The sequence below is a fragment of the Rana temporaria genome, chromosome 4 (assembly GCF_905171775.1).
Source record: "Rana temporaria chromosome 4, aRanTem1.1, whole genome shotgun sequence".
Lineage (NCBI taxonomy): Eukaryota > Metazoa > Chordata > Amphibia > Anura > Ranidae > Rana > Rana temporaria.
In genome coordinates, this window is record NC_053492.1 from 1,995,689 (window position 1) to 2,021,995 (window position 26,307).

Here is a 26,307-nt window from a genome sequence, read left to right on the forward strand (position 1 = left end):
GGGACCCCAGATCGCATGTAGGTGTACAACACACTGCTGGGCTTATCTGGATACAAGCAGCCTCATATCGATCATAGCCTTGTTAAATCTTCCAAAGCAGTGGAGACCACGTTTACATATATGGAAAGAGACAAGGAGATCTCGATCGTGTAAAACCTTTTAAAATGTAATAAATAAAAAAGTGCATGCTATACACTCACAATTTTCCAATGGATAAAAAGCCTTAAGTCCGTTGTCCCGGCCGGAGACATACAGACAGACCCATCCATGTTGGGAATCCGAGCAGTCCTGGAGGGTGATGCCAATGTGCCGCTCGTTCCGCCCTACTAGTTTCGTGAAAAATCACGTCTTCAAGTGCCCCTTGAAGACGTATATTTTCACGAAACTAGTAGGGCGGAACGAGTGGCACATTGGCATCACCCTCCAGGACTGCTCAGACTCCCAACACGGACGGGTCTGTCTGTATGTCTCCGGCCGTGACAATGGACTTAAGGCTTTTTATCCATTGGAAAATTGTGAGTGTATAGCATGCACTTTTTTATTTATTACATTTTAAAAGGTTTTACACGATCGAGATCTCCTAGTCTCTTTCTATATATGTAAACGTGGTCTCCACTGCTTTGGAAGATTTAACAAGGCTATGATCTATATGAGGCTGCTTGTATCCAGATAAGCCCAGCAGTGTGTTGTACATCTACATGCGATCTGGGGTCCCCTGTAATTAAGGGACCAACAGGATCTGGTAAGCAGATCTGAGTGCTAATTTGTCTTCATTGGTATGTTTACACATCTATTTCACTATGAGGTTTAGCGCAATTTTTTTTCCATTCCCACTTTTGATCACTGTTTGATGTTATACAGCAAGTCGCAGCTTTACATTTGCTTCATTAGCAACCTACATTTATCTGTGCATACACGACTTTTGTTCACATTAGCGCAGTTTACCTCTTTCTTTTTTCACAAATACACCTCAAGGATTGTGTGGGATCCCTGATGTACAGGAAGACAGGACTTTAGTGAGGAACAATTCCCTCACTCAGGACAGGAAAGTGGCTTCTCCCCCCTATGAGATCTCTGATGTCTGTAAAGATTGGACTTCACCGAAAAACATTTCCCACACTCAGGACAGGAATGCGGCTTCTCCCCCGAGTGAGATCTCTGATGTTTGTAAAGACTGGCATTCTGTGAAAAACATTTCCCGCACTCAGGACAGGAATACGGCTTCTCCCCCGTGTGAGATCTCTGATGTGTGGAAAGACTGGACTTCTGTGAAAAACATTTTCCGCACTCAGGACAGGAATACGGCTTCTCCCCCGTGTGAGATCTCTGATGTGTTTTAAGATGGGACTTCACTAAAAAACGATTCCCGCACTCAGGACAGAAATACGGCTTTTCCCCTGTGTGATATCTCTGATGTATGTAAAGACTGGACTTATCTGAAAAACATTTCCCGCACTCAGGGCAGGAAAACGGCTTCTTTCCTGTGTGAGATCTCTGATGTGTGTCAAGATGGGACTTCCGTGAAAAACATTTCCCACACTCAGGACAGGAATACGGCTTCTCCCCTGTGTGAGATCTCTGATGTTTGTAAAGATTGGACTTCTGTGAAAAACATTTCTCACACTCAGGACAGGAATACGGCTTCTCCCCAGTGTGAGATCTTTTATGCACATTAAGAAGAGATTTAGAAGGGAAACTCTTCCCGCACTCAGAACAGGAAAACCTCTTCTCTATTGGAAGGACGGCACCGTCCCTCACAGTCTGAGGTTCCTCAGGATAAGAGGAATATGATGGTCCGGCACCGTCCCGCACAGTCTGAGGTTCCTCAGGATAAGAGGAATACGATGGTCCGGCACCGTCCCGCACAGTCTGAGGTTCCTCAGGATAAGAGGAATACGATGGTCCATCTACACTGTGTGGTGCCGGATGGACATTTGAGGTAGCCGGGTTTTCTCCTGGACTATACTGTGTGATGTCCTCATCTTCTACTTTACAGTCTGGAGACAAAGTGAGACAATCCTCTAAGGTTTTCCTCATCTCCCGTCCATCTACTAAAATAGAAATACAAAGATTATTACTAGACGTGAGCTGATTGGTTCCTGCTGTGCTCCAATCTGATCAGATATAAAATGTCCAGCTGGTAGAAAATGGGTGTAACAAAAGAGAATACATATTATGTGTATATATAGCAGTGGGTAGAGGGAAGAGAGCAGAAGTCAGGACTATGTAATGTACAACATATTGTATAAGATACAACAGATAGGACTATATAGTATCAGAATTATGTAATGTACAACATAGAGGATATAGTGCAGGGGTCAGGAGTATGTAATGTACAATATAGAGTATATAGTGTAAGGGTCAGGAGTATGTAATGTACAACATAGAGTATATAGTGCAGGGGTCAGGAGTATGTAATGTACAATATAGAGTATATAGTGTAAGGGTCAGGACTTATAATATTGGTATTCAGTGGAAGCTTAAATGTTTTACATGAGACAAGTTGCAGAGATCCCACACCGCTGCTTCCCATCTCCTGAGACTGCACTCAGTGACTTGGGTCTGAGACTATACAGACATATCCCTCCACCCGGCACAGCCAGCAGACAACAGAACAAGTGATCCTGGGAGAATTGTTCTGTCAGGCCCTGTACACACGCTCGAACATTTCCGATGAAAACGGTCCGCGGACCGTTTTCATCGGACATGTCTGCTAGGAGGTTTTGGTCTGATGGTTGTACACACCATCAAACCAAAATCCCCGCGGACAGAGAGCGCGGTGACGCCGCCACGTCCGCAAACCAGGAAGTAAAATGCTTCCACGCATGCGTCTAATCCATTCGGCACATGCGGGAGATTTCGGTCCGCTGGTTAAGCGTACTAACCAGCGGACATGTCGGACGGACGGGTTTCCAGCAGATACGTTTTAAAGCATGCTTTAAAACTTTTGTCTGCTAGGCTGTACACACGGTCGGATCTGTCCGCTGAAACTGGTCTGCGGACCAGTTTCAGCAGATATGTTCGATCGTGTGTACAGGGCCTCAGAGATCATGCTAGACCCGGGTATGGGGTAGAAGACCCAAAGCACATGCCCAAAGCGCCTAGGTAGAGCAACATCTATGGTGAAAATCAACCTTTTGCTGCCAGCTGATCCCCAGAATCTCCATAAATCCAGTCTAGAGACATAAATTGTGTCTGCAGCACAGAGAAGGAAGATTATCCGAGAGAAATACAGGAATACAGGATGGGGAACACAGCTCAGGAGAGTGACCAGGGGATTACAGGCTGATATCACCCAGTCCCCACTCTACTCTGGACCAATCAGTGAGCAGTATGGGTGGAGGAATGTATTTAGTGTTAATGACCCACCTGTGCTGATCTCTGTAGGAGTGTCCTCCTCTATAAATGTCCCCGTTATTCCATCCTCCTCCATAGACTGCTGATCATCCCTCACATACCTCTTTTCTTCTTCTTCTTCTGCTTTAACCTCAAATTCTATATCGATTGGATCTCCACTCTAAATCAAGAAAATGAGAGAGAATATCATCTGTAAGATATAAGCTTTATTATTGTGACATCACATAAATAAATCCCCTTGTCTACTCAAGTCCATGTTCTAGATGCTCCGTCCCACCAACCTTTAAATAAAGAGGGATGGTGTGACCTTCCTGTGTGGAATCCCGGGAATACAGAGGACGGGGACATCTCTCTGGTGGGTTCCTGGTATTAGGTGGCTCCATCATATCCTTGTGTCCTTCTGAAAACTCCTCCATCACTCCATACTCCTCATCCTCCTCTTTATACTCTTCTTTAACATCAATATTATCATCCCCTAGGTTTCCACTCTGAATATATAATAAAACATTCATTGTAACAAACATGCTGTGTATAAATCGGAACTACCAATAATTGTCACTCATCTACCTGATGATGGTGGGGGATGGTGTGACCTTCCTGTGTGGAATCCTGGGAATACAGAGGACGGGGAAATCTCTCTGGTGGGTTTGTGTAGCTGGATGACTCCACCATGGTGTCCTGGTACAGATCTTTGTGTTCTTTTAGAGACTCTGACTCCTCCATCACCCCACCCTCATCATCCTCCTCTTTTATCTCTTCTTTAACCTCAACTTTAGAATCTCTCAGGTCTCCACTCTGAATATAGAATAAAAATGACATCAATGGTAACAATGCAGATAATAATGATACTATCAGTGGTTGTTCCTCATCTACCTGATGATGGTGGGGGATGTTGTGACCTTCCTGTATGGAACCCCGAGAATACAGAGGACGGGGACATCTCTCTGGTGGGTTCCCATTACTGGATCCATCTGTAGGAAACACACACACTGACTGAATACATTGTTTCTATGTGTTTATCAGATGATGGGGGATCTAGGTGGAGCCTCCGTACTGCTCTCTCCTTTACAATAAAGTCTCCTCTTACCCGGTGATGTGAGGGACGGCTGATTGTCCATCATGACGTCCTTGAAGAGATCCTTGTGTCCTTCTAAATACTCCCCCTCCTCCATGGAGAAATAGACAGTGACATCCTGACACCTTATAGGAACCTGACACACACAATGATACAGTCACCATCCAGACACATCCCTTGTCTGTTACTGGATAATGTCCCAGAATTCCCGGCACCGCTCACCTCTCCTCCATCATCTCTCTGGTGACTTCTAGAATCTTCTTTGTATTTCTCTATTCTATCAGGGAGGGAGGTGGAGGCAATGTGATGGTCATATGATCTCCAGACTTCACAGGAGGAAAACTCTAGATCTAAACACAAATAGCAAAATCAATCAATGTTCCCAGAATCCTCCTCACCTTACCATTCAGGTTTCCATTTTATTAAAGCCCCACTTCAGACTGAGATATCATTTACCCACACAGGACCCCCACACTATGCAGGATAAAAGCTTGTATCAGGAATTATGATGTCAGTACATACAATGCAAGACCAACAGTCCCACTTTGCAAGTGAGGATGCCAAGGGTCTGCCTACATCCTAAGAGCACCAGAAAAAAAGCCAGATAGATGGACATTAGGAGGAGGAGCTGTGAGGTCAGTGTGATGTCATAGTATTCTCTGACTCTGGATGGAGGGACATTGGGAGGAGGAGCTGTGAGGTCAGTGTGATGTCATAGGACATATAGGCTCTGGATGGAGGGACATTTGGATGGGGAGATTTGAGGGGTCCTCTATATTAGGCTCCTGTGCAAACCCAATCATTGTTCCTGGGTGCGTCCTACTTCTCCTAAACTGAAGAGTGAACTTTGACCTTTACCATACAGAAATCTGTCAGGAATCTGTGAATGTAAGCCCTCGTGTGATCAGGTGACATGCAGGGGAACCAAGTGTACACACCAGACAATTTTCTCCAGAGCTCCTAATGGTGGGGATGGATTTTGCTGAGTGCCGGTGCCAAGTTTCCACCCCCCAGGGTCACTGCAGATGTGGAGAAAAGCTGTGTAAGAGGATATGGAGGAGAGAAGAGGAGGAGATCCAGGAATCAGGATAAAGGTCAGGACAAGCAACAGACAAGCGCATCCAAGAGATGAAGCCGGGGTCACTACACAGAAAATCAATCCAAGGAAACAACAGGCAGGACAAGGAATAGCAAGAAGGAGCTCAGAGACAAATGAGAATATTGCTCAGCCAATGGGAGATTATCTCACCATGACTTACATAATGAAGGAGATGAGGGGGAGGGGAGGAAGTCACTTAAGGTGTGGCTTGACAAATTTGCTTTAAATTTAGCAGCCAGCATAAAAAGTTAGGAGACAGTTTTTTGTTTCGTTTTTTAGAGCAGTGTGGCTTGTCAGCATCTGGGGCCAGGCAAGTAATGTGTGAGGTGCAGAATGTAGGACATGGCGTACAGGGTGCATAAGATGGATGCATGACATGTGGTGCAGAACACAGGGCATGGGGTGAAGGGTCCTGGAGAAGGGTGTAGGTCACTGCAGGGGTGCAGAATACAGGGCATGGGGTGCAGGGTACCGGAGAATGGTGTAGGTCATCACAGGACATGGGATGCAGGAGAAGGGAGCAGAACGCAGGACATGGGATGCAGTGGAAGGGTACAGGGTAGAGAATGCAGGACGTGGGGAACAGGGTGCAGAATGCAGGACACGGGGTATAGTGTGTCAGAGAGGGATGCAGGACATTTGGTACAGGGTGCACAATGCAGGACATGGGGAGCAGGATATTGGAGGAGGGTGAAGGACATGGGGAGCAGGGTACAGAACGCAAGACATGGGGTACAGGAGAAGGGTGCGGGACATGGGGTGCAGGGGAAGTGTACAGGGTGCAGGACATGTGGTACAGGACATATGGTGCAAGGTAAAAAGCACAGGACAAGGGGTGCAGGTTGGAGGTCACTGCAGGACATGGGATGCAGAAGAAGGGTGCAGAACACAGGACATGGGGTGCAGAATGTAGGACAGTAATACAATCCCCCTCCCCTGTGTCCTCCTGCATGTCCTGTACATCTCCCCCAGCAGTGTGTGAGAGCAGAGTGGATGGAGAGGACATCTTGTGTACATAAAGCAGCATGTCCCTCCCTGGCTGGTCTCTTAGCTGGCTGCTTTGCAGGCTTGTCCTGGTTACTACTGTAAGGACTCTGTAGTCCTGTTTCTCAGCACCTTGTGGGGATCTTTGTGGCATTGCCGAGGCGACGCCATGTTGGAGATTCGGTCCCGCTCCTTCCTCTCTGTTCTGCCGGAGGGCTCTGCAGGGACCCAGGCAGCTGTGGGGGGAGCAGGAGCCGATGGTGACAGTAATGCGGCCACAGAAAGATCGGCAGCGGGAGATCAGTGAGATGAGTCCTCTCATGCCGCTGTCCTGCCCAGTCCTCCCCTGACTTCACAGGTTGGGTGCCTCCTCCTCCCCCCTCACCCTCCCACCTGGCCCCGCTCTGAGCCACATTCCTGTCTGAATAATGTGTCCAGGTTTCAGGCAGAAACATTATTCAGACCAACAGTGAGAATGGGCTGACAAGAGCCCAGGGGCCAGGACGCCATTTCTAGTCACCATGGTGACCTGGGATTTGTGCCCTGACTTCAGGTGACCCTAGATACATGGAAATTCAGCTGGTTCAGCAGGGATCGTTCACATTTCCATCCATGTGTGGTCACTGCGGGATAAAAGTCACTCGATCAGTGGCTGCAGCCAATAGCTTCATCACTGATCTGTGTATTCTGAGAGCGGAGGAGTGCCCCCCATTGTCAGAATACAATAGTGCAGCGGGGAGGATTCCCCCATCCCCCTCCAATGTGTGGATGAGGGAATCATCAACTAATTCCCCCCTGAAGGGGTTAATGAAGGTCTCCACACTATGGGCCAGATTCACAAAGGTTAGCGGATCTTTAGATCCGTGTAACCTATGTGAATTAAGATCCGCCCTCGCAAGTTTGTGAGGAAAGTGTCAAATTCACAAAACACTTACCTCCAAACTTGCGATGGCGGATCCTAACTCCCCCAGCGGAATTCAAATTCCGCGGCTAGGGGAGTGTCATATTTAAATCAGGCGCGCTCCCGCGCCGATTTAAATACGCATGCGTTGTCCGGGGAATTTCCCGGCGTGCATTGCTCCCACTGACGTCAATAGGACGTCAGTGGTTGCGACGTGAGCGGGACTTGCGACGCGCGTGTTCGTGAATCGGCGTACGCAAACGACGTAGGGAATTTCAAAATCGACGCGGGAACGACGGCCATACTTAACAATACTTACCCCTGCTTTTAGCATGGGTAAGTATACGACGGGTACCGCGCTACGGAAACGACGTAAGAACACCGCGTCGGGTCCGCGTACGGTCGTGAATTTCGCGTATCTCGCTGATTTACATATTATTCAGTGTAAATCAGCGGGAACGCCCCCGGCGCCATTTTTAAATCAAAAAAAAGATCCGACAGTGTAACACAGTGTGACACTGTCGGATCTCAGCCCTATCTATGCGTATCTGATTCTATGAATGAGGCGCATAGATAGGACCAGTGTAAGTCAGAGATACGATGGGGGATCTGAGATACTCCATCGTATCTCTTTTGTGAATCTGGCCCTATATATGTGCGTATCATCATCTGCTGGAGATAAAAGACGTCACAGTGACTATGGAGGAAGAGGACGGACATGACGGGGTTACTGGGTGTAAATAGAAGATAAGATCTTATTACCTCCTCTGCTGCCACTTCCAGCAATGTCTCCTCACTACTTCTTCCCGACTCAACTCTCACCCGAAACTTCCTGTGTGTACCTGACATCACTTCCTGTCTTCCATAGAGACTTCCTGTCTGCCATCTTGTGGATCTCAGAGGAACTGCAGAAACATCTCGTAGTGTGAACACGTCCTTGTGCTGTGTGTGTATGTACTGTATATCCTTATAGATGGGTCATCTCCACTCCCACCAAGGGGGATAGAAATATATTACTGCTCGGGGGAGGGGGGGAGACATTTTGGCCCCTTTGATTTTGCAGTAAAATTGATGTGAGATTTAGTCATGTAGAACATCTGTTATATGGATACAAAGAACCCCAGCCGAGAGTAAAGGGTGGAAATGGCTCCTGATCCCCAGATTTGGGCAATTATGTCCCCAATATAAATAGAAAAAAACCTGCGCTATGTGTAACAACTCAAATACCTCCAGAAATAACTTCTACCGGACTGCTGCTGTAACAAAGGTAAGTCTTCCCTTTATCACCTAGAAGAGCATTATGTGTCACAGCGCTGTCCTATTGTGTGTGCCGCCCATCAATTATCACAAATACACTAAAATATGTGGAGACATTCATATATAAAGTGCTAGGGGCCCCAATAATATTCTCTGCAGATCTACTGCTTCCACTTTACACCTACTTCATTCATCTTATGGTGTTTATCAATCAATGAAGTAATCTGATCCATGTGCAAATTCATATACAACATAAAGAGCTTTGTACTCAGGATGATGTTCTCTGCAGATCCACTGCTTCCACTTTACACCTACTTCTTGAATCTTATAATATTGCTGCTATATTACATAAACTAAAAATCTGTGTATATTCATGTAATCATACAATATTTTGTGCTCAATATAGTGTTCTCTGCAAGTCCACTGCTTCCACTTTGCATCTACTTCAATTAACTAAATGTTTCTAAAAACAAAAAATCCACAAATCAATAAAGATCACCACTAAGGGGCGCCCTCACCATCACGTGTGTAAGAGGTGGAAGAAGGCCGTGGCTACACTGCAGCTGGCACAGTTTGGAGCACGGAGCGCTCTCTGGTCTGTACTCCAACATGTCCACATGGCAGGAATTAAATATCACAAAAACACTTGAATGATCATTTTGACTTCACTTGGAGTGATTCAGTCATTCCTTACCTGGGGGTGAATCTAGCCGCCAGCATAGACCAACTGTATACAGCCAACCCCCCCCCCCCGATATATAAGAAATCAGAAGAAGATCTACATGGGCACAGCTCCACCTGTCCTGGTGAGGTTGGGTCATTCCAATAAGATGACTTTCCTCCCCCATGTACTATACTTCTCCCGCTCTCTACCCTTCCCTATAATTAATCACCATCTACAGCATTTTCAGGCCGACATTCCTGACCTCATCTGGGGTTTGGAAGGCAGAGTGTCTAAGAGGGTCTATTTCACGCTCGTGATAAAGGTGGTCTTGGTCACCAAACCTATTACGGTTCTATCAAGCCGCTCAACTAGCCCAGATCTCAATCATATATTCCAGAGTTACTGAACCCGATTGGGTGGATATGGAATGACAGGCGGATCCCCAGGTCACTCTGGACTACCTAATGTGGTGTCCTCCTTGTCCCTCTATCTTACCTCCAACTCTCTCTCATTCAGTAACCCTATGGGGGGGACTTAGAGGTCACCCAGAGTTGGTCTCTGATAGTCACCCATTAGCCCATCTGTTTCATAACCTCAATTTCCTCCAGGGATGGACATCAAAGCTTTTACATGGCGGCTGAACAAAGGCTTGTATAGGATTGGTCACTTTCCAAGTCTTCAGATGCGATCTCTCTGAGCTTTTGTATGTAGCGCCCCCTTACTTTCAGTATGGGCACTACGCTAAAGTTAGTGGGGGAATCAGAGAGATAAGTTGCTCTCATTCCTAATTGTGCTGAATTTGGGCTGCTGTCATTCCTGAACTGTCCTGTGGGTCAGTCTGCGCTCCAGGGATGCGATCCCATCCCTGGGCGACAGTTGGCGCTAGAGGGGTTTTGACAGAGCCACTTTTCCCCCCGCATCCAATTAGAGGAGTTTTCCCTCGCGGGGCATGCTGGGGGAGGGTATATCTGTGGCAGACGCCATTGTTCTTTGGTTCTTCGCGGGTTCCTGGTTCCGGGTGTGGCACCCACCTTTAGGGTGTGCGCACATCGCGGGCCCCACCACTATGGCCCACATGGCCTGGGGTCGCGTGCAGCGCAAAGTTCCTGACTCTGGGCCCTCATGGCCTGGAGCAACTGATGCTACCAGGGGCCCCAGTGACTTACTGGGTCCCCAACTCTACTGAAGAGATCCCAAGCTACGTGCTGTGCGGTGGGGGATCGGCTCAAGGAGAACCCAGAGGCAGGTTGTCTGAGAAGCTTGAACGAACCATCAGGGATCTGGGTGACCGAACACTGACAGATAACCTCAGTACTGTCATTCAGTGACCCCAAGCACAATTTACTGGGAGGATAAGCTCAACTATTCAGCTCATCCAAGTTCTAGGCCTGTGGCAGAGGCCTCACTAGAGCCAGGCCGGTGGCAGAGGCCTGTTTTTCCCAGCAACTTCAAAAGTGACACTTTGGCTGCCAGACTTGTGGCAGAAGTTTTTCCGGGGGCACTTCACCCACTCTGGCTAGAGTGGTGACGAATTGTATCTACTACTACTGAGAGCAGGATTGCTCTTTTCATATCCAGGCCTGATACTGCAAAGTTCTCTTATTTCATCAACCTTTTCTCTCTACCTCGTGTTGATGTTGGTCGTGTTGGGCTGAGAAATAAAGCATTCAGAAAATCTTACTCACTGATTGGACATTTGTTTACTGCTCTACTCACTACAATCACCCTAGACAACGATAAGAGGTAACTTAATACGTCAATCCCAAAACAACCAGCGGCTCCTGAGGGGGCAGCGCTACATGTATAAGTAGACTGGATATGTCCCTGACAGAGAAGCTCAGATTTCTCCAGATCTCCCATTTTTACACTCTTTATGGGGGACTAAACCCGAACCCCCCAGAATCACGGCCTATGAACAATGGTGTGACCAGACCATGGAGTAGAGGGGGGAATATCTGTGATCTACAAGTCACTATCCGCTGATCTCACTAAGCCCCTATATATGGTGGAATGGGAGAGAGACCTCTCACAGGTACGGGACTTGGAGGAATGGCATGGGGTCTTCTCTCACCCCTACCAAGGATTGTTACACATTACCTTGGTCATACCTCCCAACAGTCCCGGATTCTGTGGGACAGCCACGAATTCAGACTTATGTCCCGTAGTCCCGCTCAGCTGACCTGTTTCCCGCATTGCCTGCACTGCCACTCTTCTGCACAGCACAGGCAGGAGAAATGCTTGTGAGAAAATCCTAGATTGACTGATCATTAAAAAACATTTGCTGGGGCCCCATCCTTCCATCAGTGGGGCCCCAGGAGGCAGTAGCAGAGTGAGGACTCTTTTTTTATAGGTAGATGTGGAGGCAGCTAGAGATGCATTTTCTGACAGTCATTTTAAAGTTCTGGCCCCCAGCCTGTCCCTGGCGGAGTGATATGAAGGGGATGCCTGTCTGCCTCACTCCCTCTGTAAGTGTTGAGGGCAAAAGGCAGAGCTGCAGCCGTCGGTGACTGTGTGTGAGGGACCGTAGCCAACCATCAACCAGGTACGTGGAAGGGGTATCGTTTTTGCAGGCATAATTTTCCAGGCAGCAGTGGCGGTGGCACAGAGCAGGGACAAGGGGGAAGCAGGAGGGTGACTGTAACATGTGATCTGGGGGGGGGGGGGCAGGAGGAGTGTTTATGCCGCTGCAAAGGCTGACAGAAGTAGTGACAGAGGCATCGCTACTCCTGTCAGCTTGAATGTGAAAAGTCAAATCAGGCGAGCAGGAGAGAGCTCTCATTCCTTTGCAGCTTGTAGCTTCTGTAGCACTCCTGCATTGGCACGGTCACATCGGAACTTTACAGGTTGCTTACCCATCCCCCATCTTCTCCCAGCAATGGAAAGGTAAGGAAACTGTAAAGTGCCGATCTGACAGCCAGTAGTGTATTGTGAGTCATGCTCCCATACCTCTTCAGCAGCTGCATCTCTCCCCCCAGCTGCCCATAGAAAGGGTTAAAAATCAGCTCCCCCCCTAGGCTCTGACATGTCTAGAGGAGGAGCCTAGGAAGAAGGACAAGACACTGCTGTATCTGAGGTCTGTGTGTCTGAGGGAGAGAAGAGTGCTCTAGGGACACTTAGGACACAATTAGGGGGGGGGGGGGGGTTAGAGTATTAAAGGTGATTTTTCTGAGGATGAGAGTATTTGTAGTAACAGGGGACAAGATGATTATTTTTAGATGGAGAATGGATGGTACAACCCCCCCCCCCATTATCCTTTGGTCTGCACAATCTCTCCTCCCTGCCATCCTGGTTCAGCCACATATGTTCTCTGCTTTCCTTCCCCACAACTAATTCTCCAGCTCCTCCGATTCTCCTTTCTCTGCAATCAGGAGCATCTCCGATCTGAATACAGATCTCTCCTTCTCAGTCATAAATTATTCCTGTCCTGACACATCAGACCTCCCTTCTCACAGGCACTCTGGTTCAGTCACCAACATTCCCCCTTTCCACTAATTCCTGATAGACTCCTTCATTCCCTAGATATTTCCCCATCCACAGCCCAACTCTCTCCACTTTCTGTAACATTATAATCCAGCCTGCAGTATCTCCCTTTCAGCTCCCTACATCCTAAGCTTAGGATCCCTGTCCCAATCCCTAATGGGAAAGGGGAAATCCTGATGTTAAGTATAGGGGGATCCTAATTTAAAGGACCGCTACTGATGTGAAGGCGGAACTCCTACTGTAAAGGGGGACTCTGATATGAAAGGGGAACACCTGATTTAAAGGGGGACTCTTAATACAAGAGGGGATTCCTGATGTGAAAGGGGAACTCTGCCATTTGGGGGATTTTATTGTGAAGGAAGACACTCCTCATGTGAACGGAGGAACTCCTGATATGAAAGGGGGACCAATAATTTGAAGAAGGGACTCCTGATGTAAGGAGGAACTGCTGATGTGAATGAAGGAGGGGACTCATGGTGTGAAAAGAGGTTTGTTTAATGTGAAGGAGGACACCTGATGTCAAAGGTCGGACTTCTGAAGTGAAGGGGGACTAAATATACACCAGTCCTTATAAACAAAAGAAAGCCGCGCTTTCTTTTGTTTCTTTTGTCTTGTGTTTTCGCACGCCAGCTGCTGCCTGGGGTCGGAAGGGGGGGGGATACCAGCGCGGTTTCTTGTTGTTTTTTGTCGCATACACCAGTCCTTGTCTGTATCTGAGTGTATACATGGCAAGTTTATGTCAGTGAGCCTCTCACTCATAGCACAGAAATGAGGGAGTATTTTGTGGGTACAAGGACTGCAGACTGTGTACACCATATACCATATGTAGACTTAAAGCGGTATTAACCCCCAAAAATGTATATTGCAGGCCAGGTTACCAATCATTAGATGTGGTGGCTGCAATAATTTTACTTTTTAGGCTTTTTTCCCCTCTGTTGTCACCTGGTGATTTGGCCAGCAACACACCTCCTGTATTAGAGTGCCTACACTCTGGAATAAGGAACACAGGGGGCACCTTTGGATGGCAGCATTGTCAGTCTGGGGGGAGGGGAGTGTTAGCTGGACTAGCAGATTTAGATACACTAACACTTTATAAGGTGTTGCACACAGATTAAATAAAAGCTGATCATTGTAAGCACCCCTGTCAGTGGTAAATAGTTTGTCTCAACACACTAACTGCTACATCTGCAGGACAGCTTGTTTTTTTGAAAAACAGATGTACTAGCTGGATCATCAGATGAAAATAGAAGAAAGCCTAAAAAAGAAAGGAAAAGAAAACCAATGCAGCCATCACATTTAGGGCCAGATTCACGTAGATCAGCGGATCTATAGATCCGCTCGATCTACGTGATTTAAGATCCGCTCCCGCAAGTTTGAGAGGCAAGTGGCTAATTCACAAACCACTTACCTCCAAACTTGCGGCGGCGGATCCTAAATCCCCCGGCGGAATTCAAATTCCGTGGCTAGGGGGAGTGTACTATTTAAATCAGGCGCGTTCCCGCGCCGATTTAAATGCGCATGCGCCGTCCGGGGAATTTCCCGGCGTGCATTGCTCCCACTGACATCACTAGGACGTCAGTGGTTTCGACGTGAGCGTGACTTGCGACGCGCGTGTTTGTGAATCGGCGTACGCAAACGACGTTAGAAAATTCAAATTCGACGCGGGAACGCCGGCTATACTTAACATTGGCTGCGCCTGATAAAAGCAGGGGTAAGTATACGACAGGGAGAGCCGCTACGGAAACGTTGTAAGAAGACTGCGTCGGGTCCGCGTACGTTCGTGAATTTGCGTATCTCGCTGATTTACATATTATTTATCGTAAATCAGCGGGAACGCCCCCGGCGCCATTTTTAAATAAAAAAAAAGATCCGACAGTGTAACACAGTCAGATCTTAGCCCTATCTATGCATATCTGATTCTATGAATCAGGCGCATAGATAGGACCAGTGTAAGTCAGAGATACGATGGTGTATCTGTAGATACACCGTCGTATCTCTTTGTGAATCTGGCCCAAAGTCTCTGTTTAACCATGCTTTTTTAAGCCACCTCATAATTAAGCACATTTTATCCACACACATTTTTGTCATGGTGCACTCCGCATGTGTTTTCTATCCCTAGGTGTCCCTCATTCCCATGTTCCAAAGTTGGGAGGTATGCAAGGGGGAGAGAAATATATTACTGTCTAGTCCAGCCTTTCTCAGCCAGGGTTCCTCCAAAGGTTTCTAGGGGTTCCTTGAGCAATGGACAATTTCTGTCTCTCAGTAACAACTGACATCAAATATCTGTAAGGGGGGCCAGTCTTCCCACTGATGACATATAAGAGGGTCCTTCTCCCATGTAAGGGACCACTACACTGACCACTGATATAAGGAGAAATTCCATCCAAACCGTGAGATTGGTCAGAGACTAATTGGTATAATTCTGGGCATTGCCAGATGAGGTCTTGGTTACAGAGTGAAGGGTGATGCTGCTCATACTATATGTAACCCTCATCTACATCATGGACATCTTCTTCAGCTTCTTAGTAAATAGGATGGAAATTTTCACAATCCTATAGAAGAGGTTGGTGTCCTGAGTAGTCATAGAAAGGCCCAGCACCCCAATAGTAGAGGAAGAGGTGGTCTGGTGACATGGAGAAGACTCCGGTCAGTCTCTGGATCTCCATCATTGGAAACATGGTGAGACAACAAATACAGCGGGATGGTGGAGGAGATGTTGGTGTCGGTGTGGAAATGGACAGAACACGGGATGATGACACTGAAAGAACAATACGGCTTCATTCTACGATATGACAAGGAGAGAACCGTACAGGAGAGACTTTTCTCCTCCTGACCCCTGTATATGATATACTCCTGATCACTGCACTCTAGGCCCATTATTCAGAGTTACCTTTAACCTGATGACCTGTGAAGGCTTTTTAACCACTTCCTAACCGGCCTATAGCAAAATGAAGGCCGGGAAGTGGTTCAGTCATCCTGACTGGGCGTCATATGATGTCCAGCAGGATAAGCCTCGATCGTGTGCCCTATGGGGGCACGCAGCGTGATAATCGCTATTGTTGTGTGTCAGTCTGACACACCGCAAAACACCGATCTCAATAAAAAGTTTCTGATAGAGGCTCTTTACCACGTGATCAGCTGTGTCCAATAACGGCTGATCACAGTGTATACAGGAAGAGACATTTATCGACATTTCCTCACTCACATCTGACAGAAGAGAGTAGAGGCGAGCCACCACCAGCCGCCACTGCATACCAGTATAGATCCTAACACATTACCCAGTCCATACCAGTATAGATCCAAACACATTACCCAGTCCATACCAGTATAGATCCCAACACGTTACCCAGTCCATACCAGTATAGATCCTAACACATTACCCAGTCCATACCAGTATAGATCCAAACACGTTACCCAGTCCATACCAGTATAGATCCCAACACGTTACCCAGTCCATACCAGTATAGATCCTAATACATTACCCAGTCCATACCAGTATAGATCCAAACACGTTACCCAGTCCATACCAGTATAGATCCTAACACATTACCCAGTCCATACCAGTATAGATCCAAACACGTTACCCAGTCCATACCAGTATAGATCCCAACACGTTACCCAGTCCATACCAGTATAGATCCTAACACATTACCCAGTCCATACCAGTATAGATCCAAACACGTTACCCAGTCCATACCAGTATAGATCCCAACACGTTACCCAGTCCATACCAGTATAGATCCTAACACATTATCCAGTCCATACCAGTATTGATCCCAACACATTACCCAGTCCGTACCAGTATAGATATCCAACATGATATTTTTCCCTGTTGAGATCTGATGTGTTTTCAAGTGTTCCTTCCATTGTTTTTGAGCAGTGTATATACGTTGTAAACACTTATAAGAGCCCACTTGGCATTCTGGCAGGAGTCGGTGCGAAGTCATTTTGCTGGTGAAATAAAAGGTTTGTTTTCCTGGAGTCCGTGTCTGGAGTCCATTCCTGATTTCGCAGAACTCAAAAATACATTTTGCTGCAACATTTCTCTGGGTGCATTTCTCTGGGGCCAGGAAACCAGGTGTGGCAGGTGGCATTCCACCAGACCCACGGTGACTGGCCTGCTGGAGACAGCCTCTTGAGTTGCCGCATTGTCTCTGTTGCCCCGCCCCCCCAGACCAATTGTCTGGGAGACCACGCTACATCTCAATTGTCTGCTCCAAGACCACCTTGTCTCAAATCGGACTCGGGAACCAAACAATTGGAGCTCCAACGTCAGGAACAGGTGAGATCTCTGCTTTTTGATTTGGGATATCAGTCAGGTGGGGCCTCTCAACGATATTTGAGGGAAGGAGAGCCTGATCATCTCTCGAGGAAAACCAATTGGAAGGTTTGCGCTTCTCGGGCAGAACTCAGTCAAGAACAATTGGGTGGTAGAGGTTGGTATGAATTGTGTCTGTATGAGACGTTGCTCAGCAACGAAGTGAGTGTGGACCCCCCGTGCAAGCGCATTTCTCACCCGGAAGACCGCGTCAGCCGCTGATAGGGGAAAGTGTTGTGTAGTAACCCTATTTGTGTTGAGAATTCAGACCAATCACCGGATTCTCAAAATCTTACCCAACCCTCTGTGTCTGTCTAAGTGTCTGTAGGCTGCATAATGGGTGGAAACCAGTCATTCATTTTGTCCCCTTACAGTGTTTAACCGCACATTTTAAGAAGGGTTTCTGCAAAGGCTGCAAACTGAAACTCAGTCCTAAAAGATTAGATGTATTGTGTGAAAAAGATTGGCCCTGCTATGGGCCAAAGGCAACATTTGACCGAGAGATTATAGACCGGCTGCAAGAACGTGTTCGGTCGGAATCACAGAACCATGAAGTCGGTGCTGGGTCATTTCCCTGGTGAAATAAAAGGTTTGTTTTCCTGGAGTCCATGTCCGGAGTCCATACCTGGTTTCCCAGAACTCAAAGAGCCGTTTTGCTGCAACATTTATCTGGTGCATTGGCCGGGAAACCAGGTGTGACTGCTGTGACAGGTGACAACACCACCAGCAATTGTTGTCATTCCACCTGTGAGGTTGGTGGTTCAACTGGACCCGGGCTTCAGGACTTCTGGATGTTTGGAGACTCTCTGATGCATCGGTTAGTCAAGACACACGCAGGGATATGGTGAATCAAAAACTAAAATTTTATTCCTCGTGGGCACTGCACTTATTCAAAACATACAAGAAAAGAACACCCTTGGTTCAGCCAATCGTAGTAAAGTAATTAGTTTATACAAGTAATACAGTACGTCACAATTATACAACATTCCTGAGCATGTAACCAGCTAAGACTTGTTCTAACGCATGCCCTATCTTGTTATGCAAGATGTACTTGTTCTATTTCACGTACACAATAACATATTGCAAGGCTGTTTCTAGCTTCTGTGTAATTAATCCTAACGGTTCTGGGTTAAAGGATACATCTCTACAAGCATTGATATTATGGGGGAACTCTAGCAAGCCTTACAATGCATTGATATTATGGGGAAACTCTAGCAAGCCTTACAATGCATTGATATTATGGGGAAACTCTAGCAAGCCTTACAATGCATTGATATTATAGGGAAACTCTAGCAAGCCTTATGCCCCGTACACACGATCATTTTTTGGCATGAAAAAAAAATGTAATTTTTCATCATGAAAAAAAAACAAATTTTTTCTAACTTCATCATTAAAAATGAGGTTGCCCACACACCATCGTTTTTGAAAAATGATGAACAAAGCGACGGCACTCTAAAGGGGAAGTTCTATTCGCCTTGAGGCTGCTTTTAGCTGGTTACTTGTTAGTAAAAGACGATTCACGCTTTTTTGTCTGTTACAGCGTGATGAATGTGCTTACTCCATTTTAAATGGTAGTTTTTACCAGAACGAGCGCTCCCGTCTCATAACTTGCTTCTGGGCATGTGCGGGTTTAAAACATCGTTTTTGCCCACACACGATCATTTTTTACAACACGAAAAATTAAATTTTATAAAATGACATAAAAAATTGAAGCATGTTCGAATTTTTTTTGTCGTTTTTCAGAAGACGGAAAACGATGTAAAGCCCACATACGATCATTTTAAATTACGTTTTTTAAAAATGTCATTTTTTTTCATGCCGAAAAGTGATCGTGTGTACGCGGCATTACAATGCATTGATATTATGGGGGAACTCTAGCAAGCCTTACAATGCATTGATATTATGGGGGAACTCTAGCAAGCTTTACAATGTATTGATATTATGAGGGAACTCTATCAAGCCTTACAATGCATTGATATTATGGGGGAACTCTAGCAAGCCTTACACTACCGACACACACATCCATTTTTTATTATAATTTTACTTTTAAACAGATTACAGTCATAGAATCAGGAAATAGTAAAAAGGTAGAAATGCGATTGGTCAGGAAAATGACTTGTCTGGAATGTGGAGTCGTACAATACAATACACAACGTGTTACATTATTATAACAAAGTATTTTAGAAAAGATCACACCATAGAAAATGGGGGAAAAGGAGAAAATAAACCCGGATATTAAGGGGAAATTTGTGTACGAGGAACACCTTAACAATCACCACCATTTTATTCTCCAGGGCCTCTGCTATCAGATAATATCTGTTTGGGGGTTTTATCTAATCAACAGGCCCAAAATGTGCAAAAACATCTCTGACAGTGAAAGGATTAATGTGAGCTAGATGGGATCACTCTGCTGTGCTCACACATTAGAGCTACCCCTAGCTGCAGCCTGGTAATAACATTGCTAGGAGGTCTATTCATTTATCTGCTCCATACTTCCCATCTTTATATAAACGTCTCCTGACATTTAGGGGTCTATTCATAAAATATGTGCATAGCAATTCCCCCGGGGAAAGTCCATGTACATTCCTTCTGTGTGAATGGGGAAAGATGAATGTTATTAGGATATTTGCTGTGCTGGTCGAACGGTTTCCATTTACAATGGAAATTATTGCATTTGGCCACTAGATGGAGATAATTTCTATGGTACTTAGCGCCATCTAATGGCCAAATGTGGTATTTTCTGTTTTACGTCAATGGTCGGTATTAAAACCACAGGGGCAGATTTTGCCACTAGATGGAGCCGATGATCCAATATGTGTCATGATTGGAGGAACGCGTGTCACATTCATTCTACAATTTGTTTTATAATAGATCCCTAAATGTCTGTGAAATCTTCCACCACAAAATGTACTCAGCCAATGAGAGAGATTGACTCCATTTTTATTTTTATCCTGCTATCAATGACCAACACTGTACAACACTTCATCCATGTCTTTGGTGATCTCTGATCTCCTTATGAACTGTTTCTTACATGATAAAGATCAGCCATGGAGTATATCTGAGGTGTATATCAGGGTGTGCTTCTTCCCCACATGTCCAGCAACATTCATATACAAGACATTTCCCGCACTCACTAATACACCTCGAGGGTTGTGTGGGACCCCTGATGTACAGGAAGACAGGACTTCAGTGAGGAACAATTCCCTCACTCAGGAAAGTGACTTCACCACCATGTGAGATCTCTGATGTGTGTTACGACTGGACATCTGCGAAAAACATTTCCCGCACACAGAACAGGAAAAAGGCTTCTCCCCCGTGTGCAATCTCTGATGTGTGGAAAGATTGGACTTCATTGAAAAACATTTTCCACACTCAGAACAGGAAAAAGGCTTCTCCCCTGTGTGAGATCTCTGATGTTTGGAAAAATGGGACTTATGTGAAAAACATTTTCCGCACTCAGAACAGGAAAAAGGCATCTCCCCCGTGTGTGATCTCTGGTGTGTGTTACGACTGGACATCTGCGAAAAACATTTCCCGCACTCAGAACAGGAAAAAGGCTTCTCCCCCGTGTGAGATCTCTGATGTGTGGAAAGACTGGACTTCATTGAAAAACATTTTCCACACTCAGAACAGGAAAAAGGCCACTCCCCCGTGTGAGATCTCTGATGTTTGGAAAAATGGGACCTATGTGCAAAACATTTCCCGCACTCAGAACAGGAAAAAGGCTTCTCCCCCGTGTGTGATCTCTGATGTGTGGAAAGACTGGACTTATCTGAAAAACATTTTCCGCACTTAGAACAGGAATACGGCTTCTCCCCAGTGTGAGATCTCTGATGTGTGAAAAGATGGGACTTCTTTGAAAAACATTTCCCGCACTCAGAACAGGAAAAAGGCTTCTCCCCCGTGTGTATTCTCTGATGTATGGAAAGACTGGACTTCACTGAAAAAGATTTTCCGCACTCAGAACAGGAATACGGCTTCTCACCTGTGTGAGATTTTTTATGCACATTAAGATTGCTTTTGGAACTGAAACACTTCCCGCACTCGGGACAGGACAATTTCTCATCTGTTGCAAGGACAGCACTGTCCCGCACAGTCTGAGGTTCCTCAGGATAAGAGGAATACGATGGTCCGGCACCGTCCCGCACAGTCTTAGGTTCCTCAGGATAAGAGTAATACGATGGTCCATCTACACTTTGTGGTGCCGGATGGACATTTGAGGTAGTCGGGTTTTCTCCTGGACTATACTGTGTGATGTCCTCATCTTCTACTTTACAGTCTGGAGACAAAGTGAGACAATCCTCTGAGGTTTTCCTCATCTCCCGTCCATCTACTAAAGTAGAAATAAAAAATAGAGTTACGTATCGGTAACGTCTTTTCCAGTAGTCTTTCATAAATTTCTCACTCCCCCTGCCAGACCTCAGTTTTTATACGAGCACCTCCGGTCAGCTGGGGAGACACAAGAACATGTTAATAACATACTATTACATATCAACATCATGTCCTGGTCTTGAAATCAGACTTCCTCTATTCGGGTGGGTACCCAGGGCTGTCCTGAAAGACTACTGGAAAAGACGTTACCGGTACGTAACTCTATTTTTCCCCTCCCGTCTTTCAGGACAGCCCACAATTGAGAGGATAATCGAGAACTTACCAACTAGGGTGGGACTATGGCTTGCAAAACCTTTCGCCCAAAGGCTTGCTCACCTGCCGAAACCAGGTCCACCCTGTAGTGTTTAACAAAGGTGGTGTAGCTGGACCATGTTGCTGCTTTGCAAATCTGTTCCGGCGTTGCTCCAGCTCTTTCTGCCTGAGAGGTTGCCAGCGCTCGAGTGGAGTGTGCTTTTATTCCTGTAGGGATTTCCCTACCAGCCAAAGTGTATGCTTGCCCAATGCTTAGTCTTAGCCACCTGGCAATAGTGCGCCTAGATGCTTTGCATCCCTTCCTGGTTCCAGAAAATAAAACAAATAGTGAGTCTGACCTTCTAAACGGTTTAGTCACCTCTAAGTAATGTAGGATACTTCTCCTAACATCTAACGTACTAAAACGTCGTTCCCTTTCCCCCGAAGGGTTGGAACAAAAAGAGGGTAAAACTATATCTTGACTCCTGTGAAACTTTGAAGTCACTTTAGGAAGAAAGGCTGGATCGGTCTTGAAAACGACCCGATCCGGGAAAATAACACAAAAAGGGGGTCTGATCGATAGAGCTTCTAGCTCGCTGACCCTCCTAGCAGTGGTCACTGCAACCAAAAAAGCTGTTTTTAAGGTTAAATCCCTTAGAGAACAATTATCTAAGGGCTCAAAGGGAGTACCAGTTAAGGTACGCAACACCAGAGACAGGTCCCAACTGGGGAAGGGTGGACCTCGAGCTGGTCTCTGTCTGGTTAGTGCTCTAAAGAACCTGACTACCCAGGGACTGGTGGCCAGAGGTTTTTCTAGATACACCGTAAGTGCCGAAACCTGCCCTTTAAGGGTGCTAACTGAAAGACCCTTATCTGCCCCACACTGAAGAAATTCTAAGACAGTCGTGGGGCTCTGTACAGAACAGGGGCAATTTACACACCATTCGTTGAAACGAAGCCAAACCTTCTTGTAAATTTTGCGGGTCTCCTTTTTTCTACTATTAAGGAGGGTGGCAATTAAACCTTCGGAAAATCCCTTGGATCTTAGTATGGCTTCTTCAGTAGCCACGCTGCTAGCCTCCGCCTGTGAACTTGTGGGCATAGGACTGGGCCCTGTGATAGAAGATCCTCTCGTTGAGGTAGAAATAAGGGTGGTTCTGCCGCTAACTGTTTGAGGACTGAGAACCATGCCCTCTTGGGCCAGTAAGGAGCTACCAGGACTAGAGAGGTGTGCTCTGATTGGAATTTTCTCAGAACTGCTGGCAGAAGTACCGGAGGTGGGAATGCATAGCATCTTCCGAACTTCCAGCTTTGGGACAGGGCATCCACCCCCCTTGCTCCTTCTCCTTTGTTCAGGGAGAAGAAACAGGGGGTCTTCGCATTTTCTCTTGAGGCGAAGAGGTCCACCTCCAGAGTTCCCCATCTCTTGTTCAGGAGATGAAAGACCTCCTGGTTGAGGGTCCACTCGCCCTCCCTCAGCTGCCTTCGACTGAGGAAGTCTGCTGTCACGTTTCTTTCTCCCCTCAGAAAGACCGCCGAAAGGGAGAGGGTGTGGATCTCGGCCCAGCCCAGAATCTCTGCTGTCAGGACCGACAAACTTTCGCTTCTCGTGCCGCCCTGCTTGTTTAAGTAGGCTACGGCCGATGAATTGTCCGATCTCACCTGAATGTGGTGCCCCTGGAGTTCCTCCTGAAAGAACCTGAGGGCTAGGCCCACTGCCCTCAGCTCCTTCCAATTGGAAGATCTTTTCAGATCCTGGAGACCCCAGGTACCCTGCGCTGGAAGGGATCCCAGGTGTGCTCCCCAGCCCTTGCCGCTTGCGTCTGTGGTTACCACCCGAGACACCGGGATAATCCACAGACGTCCTTGGGTTACGTTGGTGGCCTTTCTCCACCACCAGAGGGATCTTTTTACCTGAAGTGGTACTTGAATCAAGGAGTCTAGGGCTTCTAGGCTGTGATCCCAGACCCTTAGTAGGAAGGCCTGCAGCGGGCGAAAGTGAATACCTGCCCACTGCACGGCTGGGAGGGCAGATGTCAACAGACCTAGCGTTGACATCAGGGACCTTAGTGACACCTGTTGATTGTTTTGGAGGGAAGCCACTGCTCTGTCCAACTTCTTGACTTTCTCTACCGGGAGGAACACTCTTGAGAGATAGGTAAGTGATCCCAGGTAAGTGATCCGTTGTGATGGATTTAAACTGGACTTTTGTAGGTTCAGTAACCACCCTAGGTCCGTTAGAACCTTCTTGGTCACTTCCAGGTCCCTGGATAGCTGCTCTGGTGAGGCTGCGAAAAGAAGCAGGTCGTTCAGATAGGCTATGATGGATACTCCCTGAAGTCGCAGAAACGCTATGGGTTCTGCCAGGATCTTGGTAAAAATCCGGGGCGATGAGGATAGCCCGAATGGCAGAGCCTGGAACTGGAGGTGTACAATCGTTCCCTCTAGGTCCACGGCCAATCGCAGATATTTCTGAGAACTCTCTGCGATCGGAACGTGTAAGTATGCGTCTCTGAGGTCCAGAGATACCATGAAACAATTGAGGGGAAGGAGGGCTCTGACTGTGTAAATCGATTCCATGCGGAATTTCCTGTATGAAATGGATCTGTTCAGAGGTTTTAGGTTTAGGATTAACCTGTATTTCCCTGAGGGCTTTTTTACCACAAAGATATGTGAATAAAATCCCCTTCCTTCCTCTGCCCTTGGAACTCTGAGGATGACACTCTGATCCTCTAGCTCCCTTAGAGCTCCCAACAAGGCTTCGGATTTCTCCTTGTCCCTGGGTAGATGGGTGACTAGGTATCTCTGGGGGGGAGGCGATGAAAATTCCAGTCGGTATCCCCCTCTTATGACCGCCAGGACAAACTGGTTTGGGGAAATTGATTCCCATTGTGGGAGAAAGGTCCCCAGTCTTCCTCCCACCCTGACTAGCGAGTCATGGGTTCTTAGGGGGCTGGACAGGAGGGTGAAAAATCGCTCCACCTCTGCCTCTGCCCCTGGGGGTCCAAACCTTCTTTTGGCCTGCCGGTTTGGCCCCTTTTTGTTTTTGCGGACGAAACCCCCTTCCTGCCTGTACTGTGACTTTTCTTTTAGGAGGAAAGGCCTTCTTTTTGTCCGCCGTGCGGTCTAGTACTGCTTCAAGGCCTGGGCCAAAAAGCAGGTCACCTGTGAAGGGAATACCACACAACTTGGATTTAGAGGCGCTGTCTCCAGTCCAAGTCTTGAGCCAGAGGGCCCTTCTGTCCGAGTTAGCCAGAGCAGCCGATCTGGCTGACATGCGGACTGACTCCGCTGAGGCATCCGCTATATAAGCGACTCCTTGCAGGATAGTAGGGAAGGAAGCTAAAATAGTTTCCTTATCCGTACCAGCTTCAATGTGCTCCTGAATCTTAGAGAGCCAATGCTCCAGATTGCGAGCCATTACCGTGACGGCAAGTTCTGGTTTAAGATTCCCTATAGTAGAATCCCAACATTTCTTTAATAGGGAATCCATTCTCTTGTCCATAACATCGGACAAAACCCCCATGTCCTCAAACGCTAAATCCGTGTTCCTGGACACTTGGGAGAAGGCGGCGTCTAATTTGGGGCTTTTGTTCCAAACAGACGAAGGATCCTCTGAGAAAGGGAATCTCCTCTTTAGGGATCTGGAAAAAAAGGGTTTCCTTTCAGGATCCTGCCACTCCTTCTTAATGGTCTCAACCAGTATATCATGTACTGGGAAGACCTTTTTCTCTTGCTCCTCCAGACCTCTGTACATTCGATCATGGAGGGTAAGAGGTTTCTTGTCGGTTTGGATACCAAGGGTTGTGTAAACTGCCCCTAAGAGGTCCTCTACCTCATCCAGCGACAATTTGTACCTAGAGGGCTTCCTGGACTCCCCGTCCTGGTCCTCTCCATCTGACCCCTCTTGAGAATCAGAGGTGGCACTATCTGGAGGAACCTGTTCCTCTTGGGAAGGGCCTGCGGAAACATCTGCCATAGCTGCTGCAATGGGTATGACAGGAGCAGGACCCTGAGCCTGTGGCTGGGTTGTAACCTGGGTGGGGACAGCCAAAGGCTGTAACCTCTCAAACAGAGATTTGAATGAGGAGAAAGTGGATGACAGCTCTTTAACAGAGGCTGCAAGTCCTGACTCCTGTTCTAATTCATTTTCCCTGACTAAGGATTGAATGCAATCCCTACACAGGACCTTAGTCCATGATTCTGGAAGGACATCCCTACAGGAGGCACACTTCCTCTTTGAGCTATGCCTTCCACCACCCGTTTTTTCAATGGCCTTCTGAAACACAGAAAAGGGCAGAAAACAACAGTTTTAAAAAATTATAAATTTGGTTACAACCCTGGGAGTGCACCTAGCCCTCTATAAACCCTGGGACTAAGGACTCCCCCTCCCCTGGCCACCCAGGGGGCTTGCCTCCCCATGCATTGAACCCTACATGGAGAGGCAAACCTAAGCTAGAGAGCGCCCCTCCCCAGGGTACTCTTACCTTAGGCTCGCTGGAGGTAGCGTCAGTTGTCAGGGCTGGCTCTGGAGATGCTGCCGACATGA

General features: G+C 46.9%; 1 protein-coding gene and 1 long non-coding RNA gene across 3 annotated transcripts; both read right to left on the reverse strand.

Annotated features, from left to right (window-relative positions):
* Nucleotides 1-1,065: 1,065 nt before the first annotated feature.
* On the reverse strand, nucleotides 1,066-24,290 carry LOC120935217 (oocyte zinc finger protein XlCOF6-like; the record flags this gene model as incomplete). The annotated part of the gene is made up of 3 exons (XM_040347383.1): nucleotides 23,765-24,290; nucleotides 20,369-21,291; nucleotides 1,066-1,653 (listed from the first exon to the last, which is right to left on the reverse strand). Coding segments are annotated over exons 1-3 (2,037 nt in total), but the record flags the coding sequence as incomplete, so codon positions are not given.
* Nucleotides 3,810-4,473, reverse strand: LOC120935822. 2 transcript variants are annotated; one of them, XR_005748520.1, is made up of 3 exons: nucleotides 4,445-4,473; nucleotides 4,231-4,328; nucleotides 3,810-3,845 (listed from the first exon to the last, which is right to left on the reverse strand). It is a non-coding gene; the product is annotated as an uncharacterized LOC120935822 (long non-coding RNA). The 2 variants fall into 2 exon arrangements; XR_005748519.1 differs by lacking the exon at nucleotides 3,810-3,845 and adding an exon at nucleotides 4,113-4,152.
* Nucleotides 24,291-26,307: the final 2,017 nt, after the last annotated feature.